Raw genomic sequence first — 14,274 nt, 5'->3', positions numbered from 1 at the left:
TTTTGAAGGCAGGGACACAAAGTTTAATACAAGTGAAGAAGTGTTAAGGAAGTAATCAATATACACTGCAGTGTGCAGTACTAATCAGTAAAGATGTTACTCACCCAAATCATTTTTATCAGCTTTTTTTTTTAACAAAAGTACACATACTACAGCTCCTGAATGTCTACTAAAGGTGTAAAAAAATGGTACTGGCAATATTTATAAGTTAAGGGCCTTCTTGGACTTAGGATTAATTGTTAAAGCTCTGGCATATTAAAGCTGATGATTTCTTTTTCTCCTTACTGCACATTGGTGGTGGTGGAGGGGAGTCCCCATTACCTGTAAAGCGCTTTGAGTGGAGCGTCCAGAAAAGCGCTATATAAGTGTAAGCAATTCATTATTATTGTTATAAAAAGAAAAGCTATGGGGGTGGGGGAAGCACAGACATGCTGTTCTGTCATATATGAAGGTCATCGAAACATTCAAAAGAAGTTTTTTTGTATTTTTTATATTTCAGTAAAATCTACTTGAATACACTTTGAAACAAGAGTACAACAAAATAGAATATACTTCAAATGTTGAATATACAAACTAGTTCAGTCTGAACACGAACTTTTTTCTCTCCCTCTTCAATTACTAAAAAAAAACAAAAAAGGAAAAAGTTTAGAACGAGCTGCAAGGGATGCATGCTGAGCGTGACCTTTTAAGTAGCAGAAATGCTCCGAAACTGAAATGTCCATACAAACGCCAAGGCAATGGGACACAGGCAAAGTACAGCAAAAAACACTGCTGAAACTGAAATCCTGGAAAGAATTTTAAACTATAATACAAAATGTTGCCTTATTTCTATAATACTGTGCTTGGTACAAGGTTTTTTTAAAAAAACTTTACACATAAAGCTAGTTAGCTTATTTTTTTAGAAATGGAAAAAAACAGAAGAAAATGATTAATCTAAGGCTGCTTCTTTGAATTTCTTTTAGACTGTATAGCAGACATATACAAAGTCCCTTTTTACTTCCCTCATTCACAAGCTGTCCAGGAACAGCTTTGCCACATGACTCCACTTTCCAGATAAATATCTGTGAAGCTTTCACTTAGCACCAAAAAAGGGGGTACTATGTGCACACAGTGATAGTCAAACAATTTGCTGGTTTGCATTTTAAATGCAGAAACTGTATTAGACAAAAGTGTTACAAAGTTGAAATTGTCCCACCCATTCCAAAAGATCACTGTTGGTTAATTTACTTTTAGTGTTCTGGACATTTAGTGTCTGGGTAAAACTGTAGTGTCTGTTTGGTCCCTTCTCTCATCCACACTGCAAAATGCTTCCTATGCTTCTGTTATTCACTGCTGATTCGCATCAGTCTCTCACGTGAAATTGATGTGGTTCAAAATCCCATCAAAAACCATGGGACGGACATAAAAAAAGTCTCAGATCAAGTCTTTTTGCAGTTTTTAAAGTCAGTTTGACTGTTGAATAAACTAAAACAAAATGAGCACTGGATGGTTTTGCTTTGTTTTTTGTTGGTACAACCAGATTATTTATTCTCTCACTGGATGAGCCTCTCAGTCACTGAGTTTGAACGGCAAATCTAAAAAAATGTCAGTTTCATGTGCCGTCTCCCAATCTTTCCCTCTCAGCATTCGGCCTCCTCTGATTTCACTGTGACACTGTCCACAGCTGTCGTCTCCCCTATGGGGTGTGGCTGCGCTTCACTCTTCACTGTGGCTTGCAATGCACACTCCTGCTTGACCTCCGGCCGCCTGATGATGGCGCTGACAACCCGAGCTGGGGTGTGGCTGGCAGCCTGGCTGGTTTGCTGGTGGTGCTGCTGCTGCTGTGCTGGCATGGCCAGTCTCACGACAGGGGTCCCTGGCGCTACCGACACGGGGGTGAGCGCTCGGACAGCCAGCGGGGTTCCTACGAGGTTGATATTAGAGGTCCCAGGCAGCCCGGACTTGGTGTTTAGCTGGCACTGAGCGAGTTGCGTGGCAGGGATGGTAATGATTTTGGCAAGCTGTACGGTAATCTTGTCTCCATTCTCGGCAGTGGCAGGCATCATGGTGGGGATGGTCTGGATGACCACCTTGGGTGCCGAGGCCGTCGAGGGGCTGGTGTTGGTAAGGACTGAGGAGCCGGCAGATTGGACAGCCATGGTCGAGATCTTCTGACCCAGCGACGTCGTCATCACGACTGGCACCTGCATGGCCACACGAACTGTCCTGCTGAGATAAAGAAAGTTTTTAAAACCTCAAAACGGCAAGGGGAACTCCATGGACCCACACCAAATTCAGAATATAATTTTCAGAGATATCAGCGGCAGATAGGGTATAGCCTTTTGTAGTCACTAAGCTTTATGCACTAATTGTAAAAATATTTTTATTCCATAAACCTTTGGTTCTTTGAGGGGTTTTAAAGATTGAAGATTGAATAGAACCAATTCAGCCTACAGAAGTTCTGTTCTCAAGAACATCTGTTCTCAAAGGACAGGGAGGAGACTTGTTGGATGATTTAAACTTTTCACTGCTCGGAAACTGTCTAGGATTTAGATTTACATCCTTCCAAATCAAATGCAAATCTCAGACTTTGACAGCTCTCATTTTTCTGAACTCGCTTTGAAACTTCACTGGAAGAAATATTCCCTTACACACACACAAGTGAGGCCTCTTGGAGTGAAAAAAGGGTAGAACAGTGCTGGGTATGAACACTTACATTTTGCAACATCAGAGCATTTAAAACAAATAAGCAGAAATAATGGTTTTCTAATTACATGTAGATAGAAGAACTTCATGCTCCTTTTCAGAACACATTACTTTACGTTTTCCAGAAAAAGAGCCCAGAGCATGAGACTGCTGGGTTTTAACGTCTTCCACTCCGCTTCAGCTCCACGGCGGGAAGAAGGACCTCCTCACCTGGCTCCCGATGCCGCGGGAATGACGGTGGCGTGCGACTGCGGCGGGGAGGCGTCCTGGTGCTGCGCCGCGTACGTGACGCTCACTATCCGGGGCACGGGGGACGCGGACGCCGCGGTCTTGCCTCCCTTCGCGGGACTGTGGTGGACCAGGGTCCTCCCCCCGCCCCGCAGGATCCCGGGGGTCTTGGACAGCTCGGCGGAGGTGAGCAGGCTCTCCGAGGAGGGGGGCACGCGCTCGTACGACTTGTCGGCGGTGGGGCTCAGCAGCTCGTCGCCGCCGGGGTCGGATTTGTCGTCGTCAATCACCACGATGTTTTTTGGCATCTCTTTGAATTGGTAGACGAGCCGCTGTCCCTCCACCTTCGCCAGGATACCTCTTTGGTAGTAATACCTGGGCGAAGGAAAGGGTTCTTGGAGTCAAAGTCAGACTAATTTCTAAGTTGTATCAAATAATTAAAGCAAAATTAAGTGGCTTGTGAATTTTGGGATTGCAGGCCGCTAAAAACCTTCTATTCCACTACTGAAAACAGTCTAAATTGATGAATTGGCTTCATTACTCTGCTCTTCTCCCCACTGATAGCTAGTGTGTGGTGAGTGTACTGGCGCCCTATGACTGCCGTCGCATCATCCAGGTGGATGCTGCACGTTGGTCCCCATTACCTGTAAAGTGCTTTGAGTGGAGTGTCCAGAAAAGCGCTATATAAGTGTAAGCAATTATTATTATTATAAATTACAAAGTAAAACTAAGCCATTAACTTGTCATTTTTAAGCTTTCTACCAATTTACACAAACCTCCTCACACCTGCTACAGTTTTACTGCAAAGCAAGTTTGACTCTGTAAATTTGACTGCTGTACCTATTCATACACGTTGCAGTGCTGTTGCTTAATACCATAAGATTAAGGATGTTTGCAAAATTGGAAAGATCTAGAGGCTGACATTATAAAGAGGTTTATTAAAAAAACCTCCAAGTCTGCAATAGATCCATATCCTTTTATTTCACTTATATGTAAACAGCAGCAGCTGCTAAGCAACTACCAGCTGCTATATCACCCTGTAACTCACACCTGGCAACACACTGAAGCTCAGCAGGTGTGAGCCTGGTCAGTAACTGGATGGGAGATCTAATGTGATAGCTAAGGTTACTGCTGGAAGAGGTGTTAGTAAGACCAATAGGGGGCGCTCACCCTGCGAACTGTGTGGGTCCTAAGGCCCCAGTATAGTGACGGGGACACTATACTGTAAAAAGGTGCTGTCCTTCAGATGAGACGTAAAACCGACGTCTTGGCTCTCTGTGGTCATTAAAAATCCCAGGGCATTTCTCAAAAAGAGCAGAGCATCCTGGCCAAATTTTCCCCTGGTCTTTTCCAGTCATGGCCTCCTAATAATCCCCAGCTATGAATTGGCTTCATCACTCTGTTCTCCTCCCCACTGATAGCTGATGTGTGGTGAGTGTACTGGTGCACTTTGGCTGCTGTCACATCATCCAGGTTGGTGCTACACTTTGAGTGGAGTGGCCAGAAAAACGCTATTTAAGTGTAAGGATTAATATTTAAAAGTAATTTTCTAGGATTTCCTTAGTATGTAATAATATACCATTTACCATTTAAATATACCATTTAAAAAGCAGTTTTCAATGTTAAAAACATTCTTAACATCTGCACATAAAACCTAAATTACAACATGAAATAAAAGAACTACAAAAATTGTCAGCGAATAAAAAACTGAAGGTGTGGGAAGAGACTGGGACTCTGGTCACCCTGATCTCTATGGCAAATGTGCTTTGAGTAGCCAAGTGATGTTGCGAAAATGGCAGACCAGCATTAGAGTGATGTTAAACACGAATCAAGTGACCAACAAGTTTTCTTTCCGTCACAGAATGAAGTTTGAACAATATCACTGGTGATACGCGTGTGCTTCTTCTAGAAGATCCAGAGAATTCAGCAACTGAGAGCATCAATCCAGTAGCCAAGCAGTGATTTAACATCAGAAAACCAATTCACTAATCCAGAAGAAACAAGACAAAAGTGGAATGGAAACATTATACTGCAAAAGCATTCTGTAGTTAATGTCTTTAGGCTATTTTGTTATTGACTGTTCCTTGTGAAATATGCATTATTTCTATATTTAAAAATGTTGGCAGTCTGAGAGTGACTTTTAAAAAGGGGACTGGAGCAATGTACTTCTATTTCATTTAGTCTTTTCAAGCTACTAGCTTCAATTTCAGCTTTCAAAACTTTTGGAACTCATGAAGAAAATGAGTCTTGTGAGACTTTGTAAAACCATGAGATGAGTGATTCTTATGCTTGGGCTGTTCTGTGCTTTTGGACACACATCTGCACAGAGGAACTGTCCCTCAGTAACCACTGACAGCTGCTCTTCTGGTCCTTACCTCAGTGCTCTGCCCATTGTCTCATAGTTCATGTCGGGTTTGTTTTTGTGTTTGCCCCACAGTTTGGACACAGCCTTGGAGTCCACCAGCTTGAAGATGCCCTTCTCTCTCTGGGTCCATTTGATGTACCTGGGGCAGGTATTCTTATCCTGGAGAAGGTCCAGCAAGAACTCCCACAAATAGGTGGTATTACCTGGAAACAGTGCCAGAAATAAACTTACAGACATATCGTCAAGACTAGTAGGGAGGCTACATCCATCAGAATCATGACAGATTACAATAAACTTTCACACAGAATTAAAGTACAAGAAATTATTCAAATAAAACAAATAGCATTTCCCTAATATTTGCTAATTTTGTTCTGTGCTGTGCTTCATTCTATGTGCTGTAAATTACCTTTGCCTTCTCTGGGTTTTTTCTTTATACCCAAATCAGGAGACCCATTGGAAACAGCTGCCTGATGAGTCTTTGGCTTTCTCCCTGCTAAAGAGAAGAGAAAAGCAGAAAAAAATCCAGTTTTACCAAAGATACACTTTATTGATTCCTGTTACATGGAAATTAAAATTAAAATTAAACCCCAAAACTTTATAGAGACTATCAGATCTCTATTCTAGCAACTAGATAGAAACAAAGGGTTTAAGGAGATGATTTTGGAAGGGAATGTCTTTCTTCCAGTTAAAACAATAGGTTAGAATTGTACAGAAAAGTCACTAATAAAAGTCCTGAAATTATTAGAACCTGCATCACATTACAAGGAAAGGGTGGTTAAATCCAGTGTTAAAGTTCTACACATATAAGTAACACGGAGGGCTGAAACACAGCCAAAAATATCCCATTCAGACAACTTCTTAGAATATAGTCAAATCTCTTTTTGCCATCATCTTATTTCTTTTGAGCTGAAGTAAAACAAGACAGTCTTGCCTTAAGGTGTTTCAAACTCAGTGGCAAAATGTCTAAACTACAGCCTTAGAGCAAAGAGCTGTTAAAATCTTGAATTAGTTGTGCTTATTCAAGCTACCACTTCTGGTAGTGGTCTTACATTACTCACCAGCCTGTAAAGAATTACAAGAGCAATTTACTTACACAAGCACAATGGCAAGTAAGTTAAATACTAGGTCAAATTCATTCGTTCATACCTTTCCTTTTCTTTGTAGGCTCACTTTCTGGAGTTTCCATGACAGCACAGACCTCCATTGGCTCGGGATCTTCAGTGGACACCTCCACCACAGTCTCCGTGATGACATCTGGCCTCATGGCAGCGTGGATGAACTCGGGCGTCGTCACGCAAGGAGGCACAAACACCTCCACTGAGGAGACACATGCATCCCATTCAGTACAAACCTTCCAGCGTATTCCTCCCCTGAGCATGCGGCACGACAAATGTCACAAGATGCGCACTTTATTCAGAAATGACCAAAAAATAATACGTCTACAGCCCAAGTAATATCCCTGAGAGCTAAAGACTTGGTACAGAGCAGTTTCACATGAATGTAGTAGGTACACCTCACCTACCAATCACTCTGATGCCACGTAAGCTTCGCAGCACTTTGGAACTTTATTGGAGGAACTTGTATACTCAGTACCCACAACTCACACCCTTGCCTTTTGTAGCAGATTTCTTTACAATGTGATTAAAAATACTTCTTCATAAATCATTACAGAAACAATATATTCTGTATCACACCTATCTATATATCACAAGTTCTAAATGTACCACCAATTCAGGTTACCCTGAATTACCCACAGATGGCATATATTTACCTAAACAAGATAACAGTTGGTTTCAGATGTGTCTCAACTTTGACAATTGTCTTACATCACCTGCATGCTAAATGGAGTGCTCTAAGTTTGCTTAGGTCAATTTATCATATTTACTGTGGAACGTGTCAAGCCTGCTGAAGCTTAGAAAACACTTAGTGATCTCCCAGCTACGAAAAGCATTTTAAATTGTATATTGTGAACATTCTCAGCTCTCAAATTGGCATTTAAGATGCGCTCAGGGTGAGCTAACAAGAGTTAACCCCCATTTCGGCACATCGATGGTCTCCTCGAACTATCCCCAACCTCCACGCTAGCATCAGCCTGAAAGATGGTTATTTCATGACCTCCGCCTCAGAGGCTTACTTTAAAATAACTTACCCGGTGTCTCAATAGGAATGTGTCAGTATCATACAGCATTAACCATACAAAAGACGTCGCAAATACCTAAACCAGTTTTAAAAAAAGTATTCTTAAAATGTAACATAATAGAAATACGTTTATAAATTAACCTACGTGAGTAGTGAACACAGCATTCTCTTGACAGAATATCAGACTGAGGAGCAAGATGGGTAAACAATATGAATCAAAAAAGCATTCTGGTTTGTTTCTATATTTCCTTGTCATTGTTTACTTGTTTTAATACGTTATGCATGTTTATCTTTACTCTGTTACTTTAGGTAATGAGCTCTACTGATTTCTGGTCAGTATATTAACAGGGAAAAATAAAGGTTATCGGCTCTCATTGATGAATAGTTAATAAAACTGTTATTCTGCTTAACTGCATTTATTTTACACAGAAAAGGAAACTGCTCCAGGAAGTTAAACTTAAGGCACAGGTTTTTACACAGGCACCACCAATTAGCTATATGGAAAGTGCCCTCCAGATCTGTTCATACCCCTGATGAAACAGGAACAAAAACATCATATAACAAAATGAATTACAGATTGGATAATGCATAAACAATTGCTTAAACCAATTCCAAAACTCCTATATTGTAAGCATAATAACGCTGCACAGAGAAAAGTTATATTTGTCATAATTGAATTATAAAGAACATGAGGGTCATAGTTATGCACACCACTGAATACTCCTTTAAATAAATATTCCTTTAAATAAAATCTCTAATAACACTATTCTCTTTGAAAGTTAATAGAATCATCTGAAACCACACAGAGGTCTCAAAAAGTTTCCTCATTTACTTGGAGCATATAATGAGGTAATGCACAGAAGGCAATCTGTAGTAGCACTGATCATTATGGATAAGGTCAAACAACTCTCTGAAGAATGCAGACAAATGGTCACTGACGTCCACAAGAAGGGGGCTGGCTAACCGTAAAAGGCTGAATCTCTAGTGTAGTGTCCCTTATTGGTCCCAATCTAGCCAGGAAAAGAATGCAATTGTTTCTTGTCACCACAAGCTGTGGGACAAGTGTTCCGTTAAGCAGCAGTTGGAAGTCTCCAATACACACTGGCATCTTTAGAGTCCAAAACTAAAAACACAACTTTGCTCTGCGCAATACTATTACAGTATGACATCATCCAACCTATACATCTTCGTTATATAAAATATAGTATTTTGTTCCGATTTCACTGGGGGTGTAAATAAATCAGTAAACTCTGAGCACTCATTTTTAAATTTATTTTCCTTATAGAACTCCTTAGAGAGGACATATACAATTTGTCAATTTATATGAATTATGCGAAATCATGATCGACAAAATAAGCAGAATAAAAGCCTATGACAGCACATTAAGTGATACTGAGGATCTGAAACTTTGTTCAAGACTGCGTTCCAAGCCTTTCCACGTCCTAAAATGCTGTTACAGACCGACAAAATCCATGCGTTTTCTCAATATTTTATAAAACAAGCTGAAAGGACCACAAAACACTAAGACCTGCTCAGTGCATGACCGTTCTGCCTGCGGCAGGTTTAGAAGAAGTGTCTCCGGTGGAGGCTCACCTGGGCTGCGGTCCCCCCGCAGGCTGGTGGGAGAGTCCATGTGGAGCAGGGCTTCGGCCGCCTCGATGGTCTTGTCAGAGCAGTGGACATTGCTGCCATGCACCGATGCTTCCACTGCGAAAGAAATAAGGTGGACTTCAAGAAAAGCACCAGCTGGACAATCCTTGATGTAAAGAGAGAGGCAGGAACCGCCGATGCCTTTTAGCTTCACAGGCTGTCTTTTGGTTCGATTTTCATGAAGGGTTATTTGCAACGGTTCCGTTACACAGCGCCGAGCAAAATTTTCCATTAACGTACGTAAAGACAAAACAATTTGAGCAATTTTTACAGGATTAAATTGAAAACACCTCTTTTCATCTGTGGCTTTCTAACTCCAATCTAGGGAATAGCAGCAAGCAGGCCAAAAACCACAAGAGGGCAGAGCAGCTATTTAAATACTGTGTCATGCCTTCTTTGTGCACTTTAAAAGTAATTGGTAATAGCAATCTAATTTATTTAGTAAAGATGAGAATCAAGGAATAAGAATTTACTGAACACAGCATATAGAAATATATACAGAAAACAAATGCCAATCTATACCCATTGATCACTGTCTCTTCAAACTTAAAATAAAACCCTTTCAAACACAAAGTTATTTTTCACGTTGACATAGATTTGGATCTGTAGCAATGGACCATGCCATTGCTACTACAATCACCTAACGTCTACTACTCGTTTGGGTCAAAATGTGGTCAAAACCAACAGACTACATACTGGAAACATGTATACATCAGATTGAACAAGGCAAGAAACACTGTGTAATGGAAAATCCAAGCTGATAGCTTGCACACCAAATGCATGAGAGACCCAGTTTGCAGATACTTTCCATTAATGTTCACTTTCAACACTCAGGGTGAAAATAACCAAAGCGGGGAATAATTGCTCAAGTTAATTCGATAAGAGAAGGAATTTTAGCACTTGAATGATTACTTGTAATCATGATTACTTTATGTTGAAAAACCTTATTGCACCACGAGCTCCCATGGGTAAAGCTGTTGGCCGAGCAAATCATTTATCCCCCTTTGTACTGCCTCCCCATTCAGAAGTGAAAAGAACTGACACACTACTATGTTACGAGAGACGTTATGCAAACTGCTAGGAAAACTCAACTATTCATGATGTATTTAATAGGCATTTTTTTTTCCCAAATGAAGCCACCACCTAACCTACAGAAAGAGCTCTATATACAACACACTGACATGCTCTCAGGCTTCCTCCAGCGTTTCTAACCTCGCTGACGCCACACCACCTGTTGTCTTCCATCACCATGTCCACAGCCCTGCTCTGGCCATGTTTGGCCATGAGCAGTGGATGCCTGAGAGGGGCTATCTTTAGGTGATCCTACGTGTTCAGTCCCCAGTGCCAATGTGCTGAAGAGGACCTGACCTACACACTTGCTACACATTTTAACAGGGAGAACCACGAAGCTGGGCGGCAGTAAAACCGCTCGTACACAGTGAAGAGCTTCAGGAAAGCAACACAATGACAAAGGGAATATTTCTTAGAAAGCTGGCAACAGGCATTACTAATGTCTTGTTTAGAAAGTAGTGACTTCATAACGACTATCAAGATACAAAACAGTGCTGAATATATGATTAAGTTTAAAAGAACAGACAACAGAAATGGGTTTATTAAATATCAACTGCATTTTATTCTACATAAAAGGATAAAAGTCACAGAAGGTAGAATAGTTAACTGTTGTACACTTATGAATTTTAAGCCTTGTACATCCATTTTAGTATGATCTTATGGTATGGATAAGTAACGAAACACACAAAACCAGTAACCAAAGAAAAAGTCTATATAAAACTTGAAACAGGCAAATGTGTATAGACCTATTACACTTTTGATTTTAAAGTATCTTGATTTTATTCTACATAAAAGGATAAAAGTCACAGAAGGTAGAATAGTTAACTCTTGTACACTTATGAATTTTAAGCCTTGTACATCCATTTTAGTATGATCTTATGATATGGATAAGTAACGAAATACACAAAACCAGTAACCAAAGGAAAGTCTATATAAAACTTGAAACAGGCAAATGTATATAGACCTATTATACTTTTGATTTTAAAGTCACAAGTATTTTTTAGTAAGGTATACTACTTCAGTGATGACATATTGATGAAAGGTTTAAAATGTCAGTTTTATTAAGGAAATCAAGCAGAAGCAGCAGCAAAAGAAGACGGGACTGCCCTGATGTTCTTCATCTGAAGCACTTAATTCACAAAAACGGCCGCAGAAGTGATTGGGTCGTCTGCGGATACCGTTGACTTTGACTTCGGGCACAAAAAATAAAATCCAAAATGCAGTTTTAAAAAACAAGTCATTAGACACCACCTCACTCTACCCCAATCACACCTACGTTGTCGTTTCAACTCATGAATGGCAGAAGTAACTGAAGAACCTGTCATGATTAAAGGAGCAAGAAACTAAGGCTACTCTAAGCGTGTTAAAAAACTGCAAGAGCCACTGGAGTCTCCTTAACTGCTGGAAGTGGAAAAAGATAGAAAAAAGATAACGCTCTAAAAATAGGTACCGTGTAAACATTGATCTAGTGCGGCTCTAACAATTCAAAGGACAGCTTCTCTGTAACAGGTTATTGGACATTGTAAGTCAATAATATTTACCCAGCATATAACGATGTTTTTGTCAACTATCCTAAAAATGTGCATGCAAAAAAACAGCTGTACTAAAACTCTTCATTATAATAACATCAATGTAAAGCCAAAAGAAACCAGACGATGGAGAACAGTCGCATAAATAGCCTTTAATCTCTAAAAAATGGGTAATTAAAACGGTACTATTTAATTGCATCCTGTATAGCGGTTCTGCAAAAAGTAGTGCTGTCCCTTCTGACTTCCGTGTTTACACTCTTTCCCTCCAGTTCCCTCCGCAGACGCTCTCGCAGCGACCTGTCTATCATCCCCCGCCCAGACTCGCATTGGCCAGCGGGCGCTTCCCCGCCTCTCACACCACGCACAGCTATTGGGTCTGTGGCGGATTTCGAACATCTCTCACAGCCGATTGGTCGGACGGTCCTGTCAGTCACAAAATACAGTGTCCGCACGGATCTCAGTGCTTCCGCCATCAAATAATCAGAAAAAAAGAAAATCCTAAAATAAGTCATTCGACTTATAAAAAACTGGGCGCATACTAATAAAATGAAAACTCCTAATATCCAATCCCCGTTTTCTAATAAAACAACAAACCTCCTACTTTGCAGTGCGCACAGGTCACGCATTTTCTTATGAAATTAAATTTAGAATTGTACATCTAAATTACATAAAATATACCAAAATAGTTTAAGACGTGAACTATCTGTCGAGCTCTATTATTTCTATTAAAAAATTAGACCTATCATATGAGAACCTGAGCATGCAGTTAGGTCTTGTAATTCCACCGTTACAGAATTTTTATTCTAAGAAAAAAACACAATCCGGTAATTTAATCCCTCAGAATGTTCAAAACTATAAGAAAAGGGCAATGGCACTCTTATTATACATTTTACGGTGACATATAGCAAAAAAAACAACAGTAAAAAAGAAAAAAGATTAGAAGTGCACGTCCTTCCGAGTCAGACAGCGTGGCAAAGACGTAGGAAAGACAACAATCTTGCACACTTCCTGGTTTCCCAGCAACTCACAACAACCATCACTAAAATCCACAGAAAGCAGACGAAATACACCTCAAATTAAACTGTATGCAATGCAACAGAAAATCCTGTCACATCTGCATTTAGCTGAGCTGCTGTGCATTTTAGAATAAAGTACTTTTTTCAGCCCCCGAAACAGGAAAAGCAGAGAACGCCATGCAGGTTGCTAACCAAGGTGATCACTTCCTGATCTGCCCTCCATTACTTTACAAAACAACTTAACAAATCTGGATTTATGGACCAGGCTGGAAAGCGCGGAAAACGAAATCAAGCAACGACGCGACGAAAGGAAAAGTTTGCAAGGCTTTACCGGCTCTGATAAGCAGATCGAGCTGGTTAGCGGGTCCCTCATGCAGTGAAGTCGCCATGTTCTCCGGAGCTGCAGATTCACATTGACTTACATTGGAGAGGCGCAGCTAAGATCACTCCGCCAGCACAGGAAATCGCCTCAAATTCAGCCAAACACACAACCTACTCGAGCAACCGCGATTCTTCCGCGCCGAACACAGGAAATCCTCTACGTGCTGCTGTCAGCTTCAAGAGCACAAGGACAGCCTGCAGTCACTTGCTCAGAAGATTTTGGATGTTTACAGCGCTAATATGTCCCATGTTTGTTTTCCCCATAATCATAAGTCCTTTAATCTATGGCGCTTGCCTAACCGTAAACATTAACTGAACTTTACATAAAAGATGTCATCAGATTTTTATTCTTGAATTATTAACGCACCAGAAATGCTTTTGTTCTTTCGTTTGTTCGATGCGTTACTTCAGCTGCCGAGATCACTGCAGAACAAGTTTATTACTTTCAGTTAAAAGATCCTGAACGTTTCAATACGAGCGACATATCATCCGTAGACAAAAGCAGCAGCAAAGTCGCGACACAGATTTCCTGATTTATTTCACATGTGTGTGAGAGGCCGGCAGGCGTTTCCCTTTAATTCCCACACAGCTATACTGTTTACAAGTTTAGTAACATATTCTTCTGTCCCGACAGCCGCAAGAAACAGGCGAGTTGCTCAATATGGCTCTGCGCTAAACAGATCAAATTCTGTAGCCTGAAGGCTTAAGGAAATTGTAAGTTTACAGTACTCGGGAATAAGAGCGAGTTTGCTGTAGCAACACCAAACAGACGATCGTTGCTATCGCTTAAAACAAAGAAATTACACGCTTTACACTGGTTCGCTTTTATTGCTAGTTTATATACACAATCGCTACTACTATAATCACTCTCGAATATACATTTTTGAACGCCGGTTTTCTATAACAAATTATATATATCCCACACTTTCTGTACTATAGATTGAGGCAAAAAACAGGTGACAGAAAATCACTATTAGTACAACAGTTACTATTACAGAGGAGCCAGTTTTGCTATGATAACATCTGTAAGATTATGTCTGAAAGCTTTTCAATCAGAATCCTCTCTAAAAGGTTACCAATTGCAAACACTAACAGTTAAGTGTATGAAAACGTAATATCACTGTACTTACCTTTTATCTTTTTCAAGAACGTTTGAAAAGTTTTAAAATTCTGCAGTTTATATTAAAATTATATTTTAATATTTTATATT

The 14,274-nt window shown here is 40.3% G+C and overlaps 1 protein-coding gene across 6 annotated transcripts in view; it reads right to left on the bottom strand.

Moving 5' to 3' along the window:
- The window catches only part of elf2a (E74-like factor 2a (ets domain transcription factor)), a 57,069-nt gene continuing 42,795 nt past the window's right edge, over positions 1-14,274 (bottom strand). For 2 of the 6 annotated variants that reach the window (XM_088926504.1, XM_088926503.1), the window contains exons 4-9: positions 9,011-9,124; positions 6,425-6,595; positions 5,685-5,771; positions 5,289-5,481; positions 2,896-3,288; positions 1-2,205 (exon numbers count right to left, since the gene is read on the bottom strand). In XM_088926504.1, coding sequence (XP_088782630.1) covers positions 1,620-2,205; positions 2,896-3,288; positions 5,289-5,481; positions 5,685-5,771; positions 6,425-6,595; positions 9,011-9,124 — 1,544 coding nt within the window. In that variant the 3' untranslated portion in view covers positions 1-1,619. Of the gene's footprint in view, positions 2,209-2,895; positions 3,289-5,288; positions 5,482-5,684; positions 5,772-6,424; positions 6,596-9,010; positions 9,125-13,014; positions 13,111-14,274 lie in introns of those variants that run through there. The other 4 variants (XM_088926501.1, XM_088926502.1, XM_088926668.1 and 1 more) reach the window with 3 other exon arrangements.

The sequence above is a fragment of the Atractosteus spatula genome, chromosome 1 (assembly GCF_055471065.1).
Source record: "Atractosteus spatula isolate fAtrSpa1 chromosome 1, fAtrSpa1.hap1, whole genome shotgun sequence".
In the NCBI taxonomy this organism is placed as follows: domain Eukaryota; kingdom Metazoa; phylum Chordata; class Actinopteri; order Semionotiformes; family Lepisosteidae; genus Atractosteus; species Atractosteus spatula.
Note: the sequence above shows the minus strand (reverse complement) of the source record. Positions and strands in the feature narration are given on the sequence as shown.